The sequence below is a fragment of the Panulirus ornatus genome, chromosome 16 (assembly GCF_036320965.1).
Source record: "Panulirus ornatus isolate Po-2019 chromosome 16, ASM3632096v1, whole genome shotgun sequence".
NCBI classification, from domain to species: Eukaryota; Metazoa; Arthropoda; class Malacostraca; order Decapoda; family Palinuridae; genus Panulirus; species Panulirus ornatus.
The window spans coordinates 2,445,003-2,455,819 of record NC_092239.1 but is presented as its reverse complement, the minus strand read 5'-3'; the positions used below and the strand labels follow the sequence as shown (position 1 = coordinate 2,455,819).

The 10,817-nt window shown below is 47.0% G+C and overlaps 1 protein-coding gene across 2 annotated transcripts in view; it reads left to right on the top strand.

Annotated features, from left to right (window-relative positions):
* LOC139754028 (uncharacterized) overlaps positions 1 to 10,817 on the top strand; it is a 143,634-nt gene that overhangs the window by 42,779 nt on the left and 90,038 nt on the right. For both annotated transcript variants that reach the window (XR_011713811.1, XM_071671000.1), the window contains exon 2: positions 2,506 to 3,436. Coding sequence is in view for 1 of the 2 variants with exons in the window: in XM_071671000.1 (XP_071527101.1) it covers positions 3,391 to 3,436 (46 nt within the window). In the remaining variant the exon portion in view is untranslated. The remainder of the gene's footprint in view (positions 1 to 2,505; positions 3,437 to 10,817) is intronic.

Sequence of the window (10,817 nt, the reverse complement as noted above, 5' to 3'; positions counted from 1 at the left end):
TGTTGGTACGCATCACGAAAGAGGAAACGTATTGTAACGATCTTTTTCAATACGGTTTTGGAATTCACCATTTTGAAAGTGTAGTGTACAATTCGAATGCCTATCCAAACAAGGCTGGACCAAAATATGACTACACACACACACACACACACACACACACACACACACACACACACACTATACACGCACACACACACACACTATACACACACACACACACACACACACACACACACACACACACACACACACCATTTCCTGGCCCTATTTGCCCTAGTTGGCGTGGTAATAGGGAGTTATCCCTAAATAATTTGATTCTGGGCCCAAGAGTCAACAGGTGGACGACTCATTATTTTGCCGCTCAGAAGCCTCCGTCAACACCCCGGAGGGGTAGGAGGGGGGAGAGAGGAGAGGCAGGAAGGATGAGAGGCGGGAGGAAGTACCTATCCACCTGCCTACCTCCCTACTATCCCCCCCTAGGCAAGGGCCAGCGCGTAGCGCCCACCGCAAAGAAAAAGTATTAAGAGTTGAATCATCATAAAGAGTGGTGTGTGAGGTGTGTGTGGTCGAGTGTTGAGTGTGAGAGATGGAGAGATTGTATGTCTGTGGGCTGAATGCCAGCAGGCCACACGCGTGTGTGCGTGTGTGTGTGTGTGTGGTGTGTGGGGTGTATGAGGCAAACACAGTCAAGGCTGCAACCTGTCCCCAGGGAATGGGGAACTTGACAGCCACTGCAGTACAGTGCTGGCTGGGGTCAGTGCTCATCCGTCATCAACCTTCCCGTTACCTGGGCGATGGGGGGGGGGGGGGGGGGGTACGTTGCCTCCCTGGTCGATGGCTGCCTACCAGGAGGAGGAGAGAGAGAGAGAGAGAGAGAGAGAGAGAGAGAGAGAGAGAGAGAGAGAGAGAGAGAGAGAGAGAGAGAGAGAGAGAGAGATCATCGGGGACAGCTTGGATTTAATTTCCTACACTGTTGATAAACCATTATCATTACTCCCTCTCCCTCGACCCACTGTTCCACACTCCCTCCCTCCCTCCTCCCGTTCCACCTCCCTTCCCTCCTCCACTCAGATGGTTCTGATGGAGGGCTGGTGAAGGAACCATCTGGGAGCCTTACCACGACGGCCCGGGAGAACATAAGGCTAAAACATATACAGAACTGTATAAGACGATCACCCATCCAGACTACGAGGGTGTGGCACTGATGGTGGATAACATCTTCTACACATTCTTCTTCTTCTTCTTCTTCTTCTTCTTCTTCTTCTTTCTCTTTCTTTCTTTTCTTTTCTCCTTCCTTTTCCTCTTTCCTTCTTTCTTTAGCTTTTGGCTCCTCTTCTTTCTTTTCTTCTTTCTTTTCTTTTCTATCTCTTCTTTCTTGTCTTCCTTCTCCTCTCCTGGTCCTGCCCGCCTCGTGACCCACCACCTCCCATGACCCCGTCCTGTGCATACATGCACATGGCTGGTCAAGGTCTCCCATCTGTCAACCTGCTGTCTACTTGACCTTTGACCTCGGTCGTTAACGACACGTTCCCCCACTCTGCTTCACGTCCACCCACACTGGGATCATATAAGGTCAGGGTAAACTAACTCGGGTCTACTCTACTGCTTCAGTTAACTAGTAGTTGAGTCGTTAATGATCGTCCATGTTTCCATCCTCGCTATAAAATCAGCATTGGAGCCATGAACTACTTTGTAGTATCGTCTGAGCTCGACCCCCCCCCCCCACCCCCGGGGTCAAGTGTCATCCATAATGACATTATCAAACTATTCCCTACCTGACCAACACGTGATGACCTCATCCCTGTATTGAAGAACCCTCTCTCTCTCTCTCTCTCTCTCTCTCTCTCTCTCTCTCTCTCTCTCTCTCTCTCTCTCTCTCTCTCTCTCTCTCCCCATTCCTTCTCATCCTCCCCCCCCCTCCCCGCCTCACCACACACCTCATTACCCAGACAGTTTTCACTACAAGTGGAGACCCTCTCTGAAACAGCAGGTAAACTGGCGCGCGGTTTCTAAAGTCTGGCTCAGTTCACATGTCTTTTATGAAGCGACTGGCAAATTGGAACGGCACCCTGAACCCATAATCAGTCCCACCTAATGGTGCCCTCACTGTGTGTGTGTGTGTGTGTGTGTGTGTGTGTGTGTGTGTGTGTGGTAGATGATCATTACGACACACAACACCTTAACCTGACCCTGTAACATTCCCACAAACATTCTGCCGACGTTCTGTGACACTACATTTCTCCTCATACCACATAATGTTCCTTTCTAAGCATTTTATTTTAATTTTTGTTCCTGCTAAATGTTGAGCCAGAGGGAGAGGTGGGGGTCACGGGGGGAGTTTCGTCTGCATTACTCCATTGTTCTCTAACTACAGATATCCTGGTGTTGGACCATCGTGAGTTCCCCTGTTGCCCCACGTCAGGCCGGGAGAGTGGTAGTGTTGATCACGGGTCTCACCAAACCTCACCATAACTAACGTATGATATTTATTTTCTCTCTTCACAGAAGTGTCGAGGGTGGGCGACGCCTGCCTGCTCGTCGCTCTCGGGTGAGGAGGGATCAAGACATCGCTCGGGAGGCACCAGACACACACACACACACACACCTACAGCAGCAACCTAACGTATCTCAACCCGGTCATCTTGAGGGGCTCATCTTCAGCTGCTGAAGTGACCTGACTGGTGTTGGTGGTGGCTTCTGGACGTACCCTAGCCACATCGAGTGTGGTGTGAAGGACCGTGGACACACTACAAGCACACACAGCCTCACTCACTGCCCCCAAAAATCCTGGGGGCCTCTGGGGTGCTGCGCAGGGGAGGTGGAGCTGAATGGTCACCATAATGAGTAGTGAGAGGAACCTGGAACCCAGGCTACGGTGTGGATAGGAGATGGTGAAAGACGAATTAAAAACAGACGGACGAGTCTAACTTTACTGAACCAGACCACCGTGTGTTAAAGAAAATGTAGAGTAATACTGGTACACTAATAATCATCATAAAGGATTTTCTGGAAGGAACGAGAAATATTTACATTGGACAGTCAATACAAAAAAATAGAGAACAACAATAGAAAAGTAATTGTGTGTGTCTGTGTGTCTGTCTGTGAACCGTAACACTGATTTGAAAGCGTCAGGAACCGCCGACCGCAAACTGTGAAGGAAGTTTGGACGTCAAAATTGAATTTCCTTGGAATCTTTTTTGGGCTGGAACTGACCGAGTGTACCACAGTGGTGGTGAGGAGGAGGAGGAGGAGGAGGAGTGGTGGTGGTGAGGGGAGGCCTTCGTCAGGCATGTGTCGGGCGAGGAGGTCCTCCTATACCCTGCCACCAACACCAGTCTGAGGCCTCACGCCCACACCCACGCCCACATCCACGCCCACGCCCACGCCACCATGAAGCCCCTACGACTGAGCCTGGTCCTCATCCTGCTGGGTCTTGGTAAGTACGAATTATCTTTTCAAACTACAACAATAAGAACGAGGTAGCTGGTCTACTTCAGGGGATGTGGGGTTCGAACCCTGCACTCCTACAACATGAGCTTCGTATATATGTGCACTTCATCAATATCTCATTCAATAGAAATGCACTCTTGAGTAAAGAGCAAATTACTAACTCCTTAAGGTCCATGATGTATAAGTAATTGTGGGAGATTTCACACTAAACTGGCCTCAATGAAGGTGAGTGGTACGACAGTCATACACTACTGTGTATGTGGACAAATTGTTATACAGAAATGTACATGAAGCGGTTTACAATGTTGCCATCAAGTGTGTGGTTCGGGGCGATGGGTCAGGAAAGCTTCAGTTAAGCTTGCAATATAGGTCATCACATACGTGATGTGCCTAACCTTCACGAGGCTACAGGTCATACTTCACGAGGCTACAGGTCATACTTCACGAGGCTACAGGTCATACTTCACGAGGCTACAGGTCATGCTTCCTGGCCTTGCTCTCGTGAGGCGTGTGTCAGCGTCAGATGAGTCGGTGTCACACGGACCCTACCTGCCTCGCCTGGGCCAAACACATCACCACCTCCAATTTTCTTTCGACTCACATGTGTGTGTGTGTGTGTGTGTGTGTGTGTGTGTGTGTGTGTGTGTGTGTGTGTGTGTGTGTGTTCTTCTAATCATGGTGGCCAGCTTCGTGGAAGCCGTCCCAGCCAAACGTGTCAGTGACCTGACCAACCTCATACTGACCACCAGGATCATCATGGCCGTTGTAACGTAACACAAAGGTGACCATCAGGGAAAGTAATTCAAGGAAATCCGTCAATACGCGTTCATCAAACCACACACTTTTACACACACCAGTAAATTTCCTGTACACACACACACACACACACACACACACACACACACACACACCGTGGTACACCATATATCATTTCTCGCTTCTCTAATATGGCTTCTGTTCTACCCCACCTCCTCTCCCCCCCCCCTCCCCACACCCGTTTTAGTACCCAATCAAAAAAGAGGTGGCGAAGGAGGAGGGAGGGGAGGGGGGGGGGACTGCAGGGGAGGGGGGGGGAGGAGGAGGAAGGTGTCTTCCTGGGCCGGGGGTGGTGGGTTCTGGCTGGGTGTGGGACCCCTCCCCTCGAGTTAGTCTCTCCGGTAAAATTCAAGAAAATTGGTCCGCGTTAAGAATTCCCCCACAGGATAATTCTGTGTGTACTTTCATTTGTCCTGTTTGGTCGCGTGAGCTTAGCATTTTCAGACGAGGAGGAGGAGGAGGAGGAGGAGGAGGAGGAGGAGGAGGAGGAGGAGGAAGTAACATTTATCCTTCATCAAACACACCACGATAGGTATTGGCTGGACAGAAGTATTTAGGGGAAAAAAATATCCTGGTTTGTGATGTGTTCTTATATGGTCCTCAAACGTCTTGTTTAAGAAGACTGGTAGTGGTTTGTGTGTGTGTGTGTGTGTGTGTGTGTGTGTGTGTGTGTGTGTGTGTGTGTGTGTGTGTGTGTGTGTGTGTGTTCCTGTTCGTACATACACGTACGTAAGTATGACAGTATAGATATTCTGGAGAAATCAACAGGCAAGCAAAAATGTCAAAGTAACACTCACCAAGACGTCCATCTTGAGTATGCCAGGTCGAATCCCAGGAGGTCGCCACGGAAGACGCACTTACCTGAGGGTAGAGCAAGATGGTGTGAGAGGAACGTTACACAGTGAGAACATCTGCTCAGGGTTTAGTAAAGCACACAACCTCACGACATCCACCCGGCATGGCCACATCAGGTGTGGTGAAGGTAAACATGTACATATATATATATACGTACTGAGATTAAAATGCATATATAACACACACACACACACACACACACACACACACACACACACATGTATATATATATATATATATATATATATATATATATATATATATATATATATATATATATAAAAATATGTGATATGTAGATATATTAAGGCGTGGAATAAAGAATATAGCAGCAGTGTTGTATATCATAATACTCGTGGAATATTAACATGAGAATTAACAGGGATTTTCTAAACAGGAATATCTTTGTTTATGCGTTACGTTTACCAGATCTGGTGACACCGAAATAAATCTAATTTCACAAAATTCGATGCGAATTCCAAAGTTTTCCCAGCTCAATAATGTCGCACCAATCATCGCCGCCCAGATACATAGATCTTTCCCCCCTTCAGCGTGAAAATGAAACATTTCAGTGTGTTTTTCACTCCTTGTTTACTGATTCCTGTCTGCAAAAATGCGTTACCATAAACAACCCGGAAAATGGAGACCACATTACCTTTTCTTGGCATTTACATGAGTGGCCATGTTGGTGACGTCACGACTGCTCAATGTATGTTTGTTTACCTTTGGCCTGGCCAGGCGTGCCAATCACGGCCGCTCCGGCTCACCAACCACCGCCACATCACACACACAAGATCCGCCAGCCAGGCAGACACGGGCTCTTATCTATGACAAACCCTTCACTCGGGGGCGTCATTGATGGCACACAGGTGACCCGTGCAGTGAGGTGCGCTGGCTCTCGTCGCTCTGGTGGAGGTGTGAGCTTTGTGTGATGTGGGATGTGTTGTTTGTTGATGGTCTGCTGAGCCCCAACCCATGCCAAATGCCAGGGTATTTACGGTCGTCGCCGAGACCCAGCCATCAATCAAATTATTCTGAACACCTTCTTCAGTCAGGTCTTTAAGATGATTCGATCATGCACACTCTCGCTACATTAAGGGTCATATATATATATATATATATATATATATATATATATATATATATATATATATATATATATATATATATATATATATATGAACTTGGTTTCAAAATAACTATGGACTGTTGAGCTTGTGGTTACTCTATGCCAGAGATCATTATGTACAAGTTAAATACCACAGGTTGTTACTACCAACAAGACACTATGCACAGTTCGGGTTTACCTAGGTTCCTCAGTCCGGGTTTACCTGGCCTCCTCAGTTCGGGTTTACCTGGGCTTCTCAGTTCGGGTTTACCTGGCCTCCTCAGTTCGGGTTTACCTGGGCTCCTCAGTTCAGGGTTAGACAACCAGGTCAGGAACATGACAGATGGGATGAGGCATCTATGAGGTTGTGAGGGTAAACACCTCATCATCATCATCATCCCCTTAACAATATCAACGAAAACTAGACTTACCTCTAACATGTTCCATACGAGCTTAACTTAAACCTTCATATAAAAGTATAACAAGATTATGATAGTAAAAACTGCACTGCATGATCCAGCCTTTTCCACACACACACACACACACACACACACACATCATCATCATAAGCATGACAGTGATGTTGCTACCATTATTTGTGACTTGCTATATAGTAGTAATAATAATAATAATAATAATAATAATAATAATAATAATAATAATAATAATAATAACTAATAGTCACGAACACCCACTATGCAAATGAAACAGTGATGAATTTAATAACATTGAAGGTTAGGTTGGTAGGCAGATGACGATCATAACTCAACCACAACCCCTCCATAATGAGAGGTCATTTCTTCACGAGGATTTCCACCACCCATGTTCTACAACAATGTAAACAGACGGTACGAGCGGGACCTGAGCAAGGTACGCTTCAGTCGTGTCGCACGGGCGTCAGGATGACTTAATGGTGGGTGAATCACAACGCGAGCTAACGATGGTTGGCAGCTCGCTGGTGATGAGTCGCTTCTTGAGGAGAGAGAGAGAGAGAGAGAGAGAGAGAGAGAGAGAGAGAGAGAGAGAGAGAGAGAGAGAGAGAGAGAGTGGCCGTTCAGCTGCCGCCCTCGAAGAGGAAGTGTCACAGGATCATGATCGGTTGACGGACAACTGACGCCAGAGCCTCAACCATCACCCCCCATTCCCCATCACCCCTCCACCCATCACCACAAGCGAGGAGCCATAGTGGCAGTACCTAACCTCCCCCCCCCCCCCCCACACCTCGGCGGCGACGGCGCGTCGATGGCGACAGATGGCGGTGGCGGCGGTGAGGGAGCGTTGACAGGCGGATCTTGGCGAGGCTGATCTATGAATGGTAATGGTATGCAAGCCCGTCCACGGTGAGGCCCTGAGTGATGGTGATGACCTGCTGAGTAGTATGGTGAGGCCCTGAGTGATGGTGATGACCTGCTGAGTAGTATGGTGAGGCCCTGAGTGATGGTGATGACCTGCTGAGTAGTATGGTGAGGCCCTGAGTGATGGTGATGACCTGCTGAGTAGTATGGTGAGGCCCTGAGTGATGGTGATGACCTGCTGAGTAGTATGGTGAGGCCCTGAGTGATGGTGATGACCTGCTGAGTAGTATGGTGAGGCCCTGAGTGATGGTGATGACCTGCTGAGTAGTATGGTGAGGCCCTGAGTGATAGTGAGTTAATGATGATGTAAGGAGTAAGTCTACTGATGTTGTATAACCAGTAATAACAGACTCATAATAATTAAAGGTAAAGATAATATGTACACAGAAGTGGGCGAGAGACACTGAACCCAGCGCCCGAACACGAAAATATAACAAGTGGATATTTACTATATAGCTACCTCAAAGTACAAAGACATAAAGTATATCTACCTCAAAGTACAATGACGTAAAGTATATCTTTAATGAAGAAATAAATAGCAGACGGATGGGAATATTCTAAAAGACAGCCTCGTTACAGACCCCTGAATCTGCAGTCATGTTTTTCCTCCGTGTATCTTTTTCTATCATGACGGTACAGAGATCTTTATAGGGGAAGAAAACGGGAGGTAGGGATGAGGTTAAGAGGGAGAATGAGAAGATATAGGAGAGAGGGAGTGAGGATAGCAAAGTAGGAAAGAAACTATGGTGGGTAAGGTAACATGTACATGAGGGCAAGTAAAGGCAAGAACAAATAATAATAACAACAACAACAACAACAACAACAATAATAATAATAATAATAATAATAATAATAATAATAATAATAATAATAATAATGAAATGTGAAGACAGAAAAAAACGATAGACCTGTTACACATATAGCCAGGGCCATCTATAGATACATGTGTGACACATACAGCAAGGGCCTTCTATACTATGGCCCATCGCAGAGGTGGAGGTGTGGCACAGATGTGGGGGTCAGGGGAGCATCCAAGACTTGTTAACACTGGTTATAACTGTCATGCCTTACTTATGGAAGAAGAGGAGTTCTTATTGTTGTGAATTTCCAATCACGCTCCCCCCCCTCTCTCTCTCTCTCTCTCTCTCTCTCTCTCTCTCTCTCTCTCTCTCTCTCTCTCTCTCTCTCTCGCGCGCGCGCGTACAGAACTGCAGATCAAAATACCCGAGTGTGTCCTCGATGACGCCCTTCACTCCAGCACTTTAAAACACCGACTGCTTCCTCTCCTCTTTGATGGACCATACCTCTCTCTCTCTCTCTCTCTCTCTCTCTCTCTCTCTCTCTCTCTCTCTCTCTCTCTCTCTCTCTCTCTCTCTCTCCCCGGCACACGGGTGCTTCCAAGCGTCCGGCCTGGAAGTCTCCATATTTGCAGCAAGTCACAAGGCAGGAAATCAAACACAGAGTGACATTCTCAGGGCGGAAAAACCACGGAATTCAATCAGTTGGTAATTGCTTCGCTATAATTCACAGGTCCCGCAGTGCGGAGGTGACATGATTTGATAAAGGTTGTTTTTATATTGCGTGGTGCGCCTACTTGGTCTTATTACATAATCTACATCAGTTCTCCAGAACACACACACACACACACAGGCCGCTTATGACAACAAACACGATATCAGTCTGAGCCTTGGGATGAACACACTACATTTGTACTAAATACGTGTGATGAACACATGAACACTACAGTTGTACTAAATACGTGTGATGAACACATGAACACTACAGTTGTACTAAATATATGTGATGAACACATGAACACTAGTTGTACTACATATGTGATGCACACTACAGTTGTACAAAATACGTAATGTAAACATGAACACAACAGTTGTACTAAATATATGTGATGTACACATGAACACTGCAGTTGTACTAAATACATGTAATGTATACATATTATAATGAAAGTAACTGTACGTCTTCCGTTTTCTTTCAAATGTTGTCTACCCCATTCCCGATTTCCATACGACTTTTCCTTCCGGTTAGTCGCAACGTTTCCCACCACAACAAGCTGCTCACAACCTGTATACCCACATGCCTCCACAACAGCTCCCACAACAATCTCCCCCAAACACTCACTCCCACATAACCCCCCCACACTCCCACCCGTTCCCTCGGGATCATCTCCCCAGACCTCAGGATGCCCAATCAGGAGTAAAATGAGGAGCAGAATCCTGGCTGGGGAGTGAGGGGGAGAGGCGGGGTGGAGGCGGAGGAGGGAGCGGGGGAGAGTGAGAGAGTTCGAAGAGGAGTTCCATCTGCTGATTTTTTTACATCTTTTTTTTTTTTTTTAAGGAAAAAAAATTTCGAGTTGTGAATTTTACATATTTATTTTTAGGAAAGTTTTGATTGGTGTTTGTAAAGAGCCGTGTTTACAGGGGGCGTTAGTGGGTTCTTATGATTCCTTTGTTTGTTTTTGTTGGTTGTTTGTGGTCATGTGGAGGTTGTTTGCAGTAAGTGAGGATATGGTGTAGTGATTGTCGGTCGCTCTGTGAGGTCGTGTGTGGCGGCCATCAGCAGTTAGGGTAACGGCTGTTCAGAAATAACCACAAACAAACAAGTGGTTATCACAGGTCGCTGGTAGTTACTTGAGCCCATTAAGGTCTGCCATTCCTTGCGTTATGCTTGTTATAGTGGGTTGGCCAACGCCCCGGCGCCCATACCCTCCCACATCCACGCCCATCATGGGGAGAGGGAAGGCGCGCGGTTCGACGGGCGTGGGAGGGTTGGTGGGGGCGTGGGTGATGGGGTGGGGGTGATCACCATCTGCAGCTGTACGCCCAGTTGCTCACAAGTCAGGGGTGAAATATGCTAGCATGAAGAATTTTCCCTTCTCCTGTTGTTCCCGTGTGTGTGTGTGTGTGTGTGTGTGTGTGTGTGTGTGTGTGTGTGTGTGTGTGTGTGTGTGTGTGCCATGTAGGAGTGAAGATATGGTACATATATACAAAGATAAGAGATGGGGCACCATTACTGTAAAGTTCTATCCCATAACACACACACACACACACACACACACACACACACACACACACACAACACAACTTCTGTACACCGTCACCAGGCCACATGTGTTACCTGGACCCACTTTCCATAACGGTCGTAACATCAGCCGTGACGAACAGGAGTAATGTCCCGATGTACGTTCCAATATCATACCTGCAATTTATCGAAAA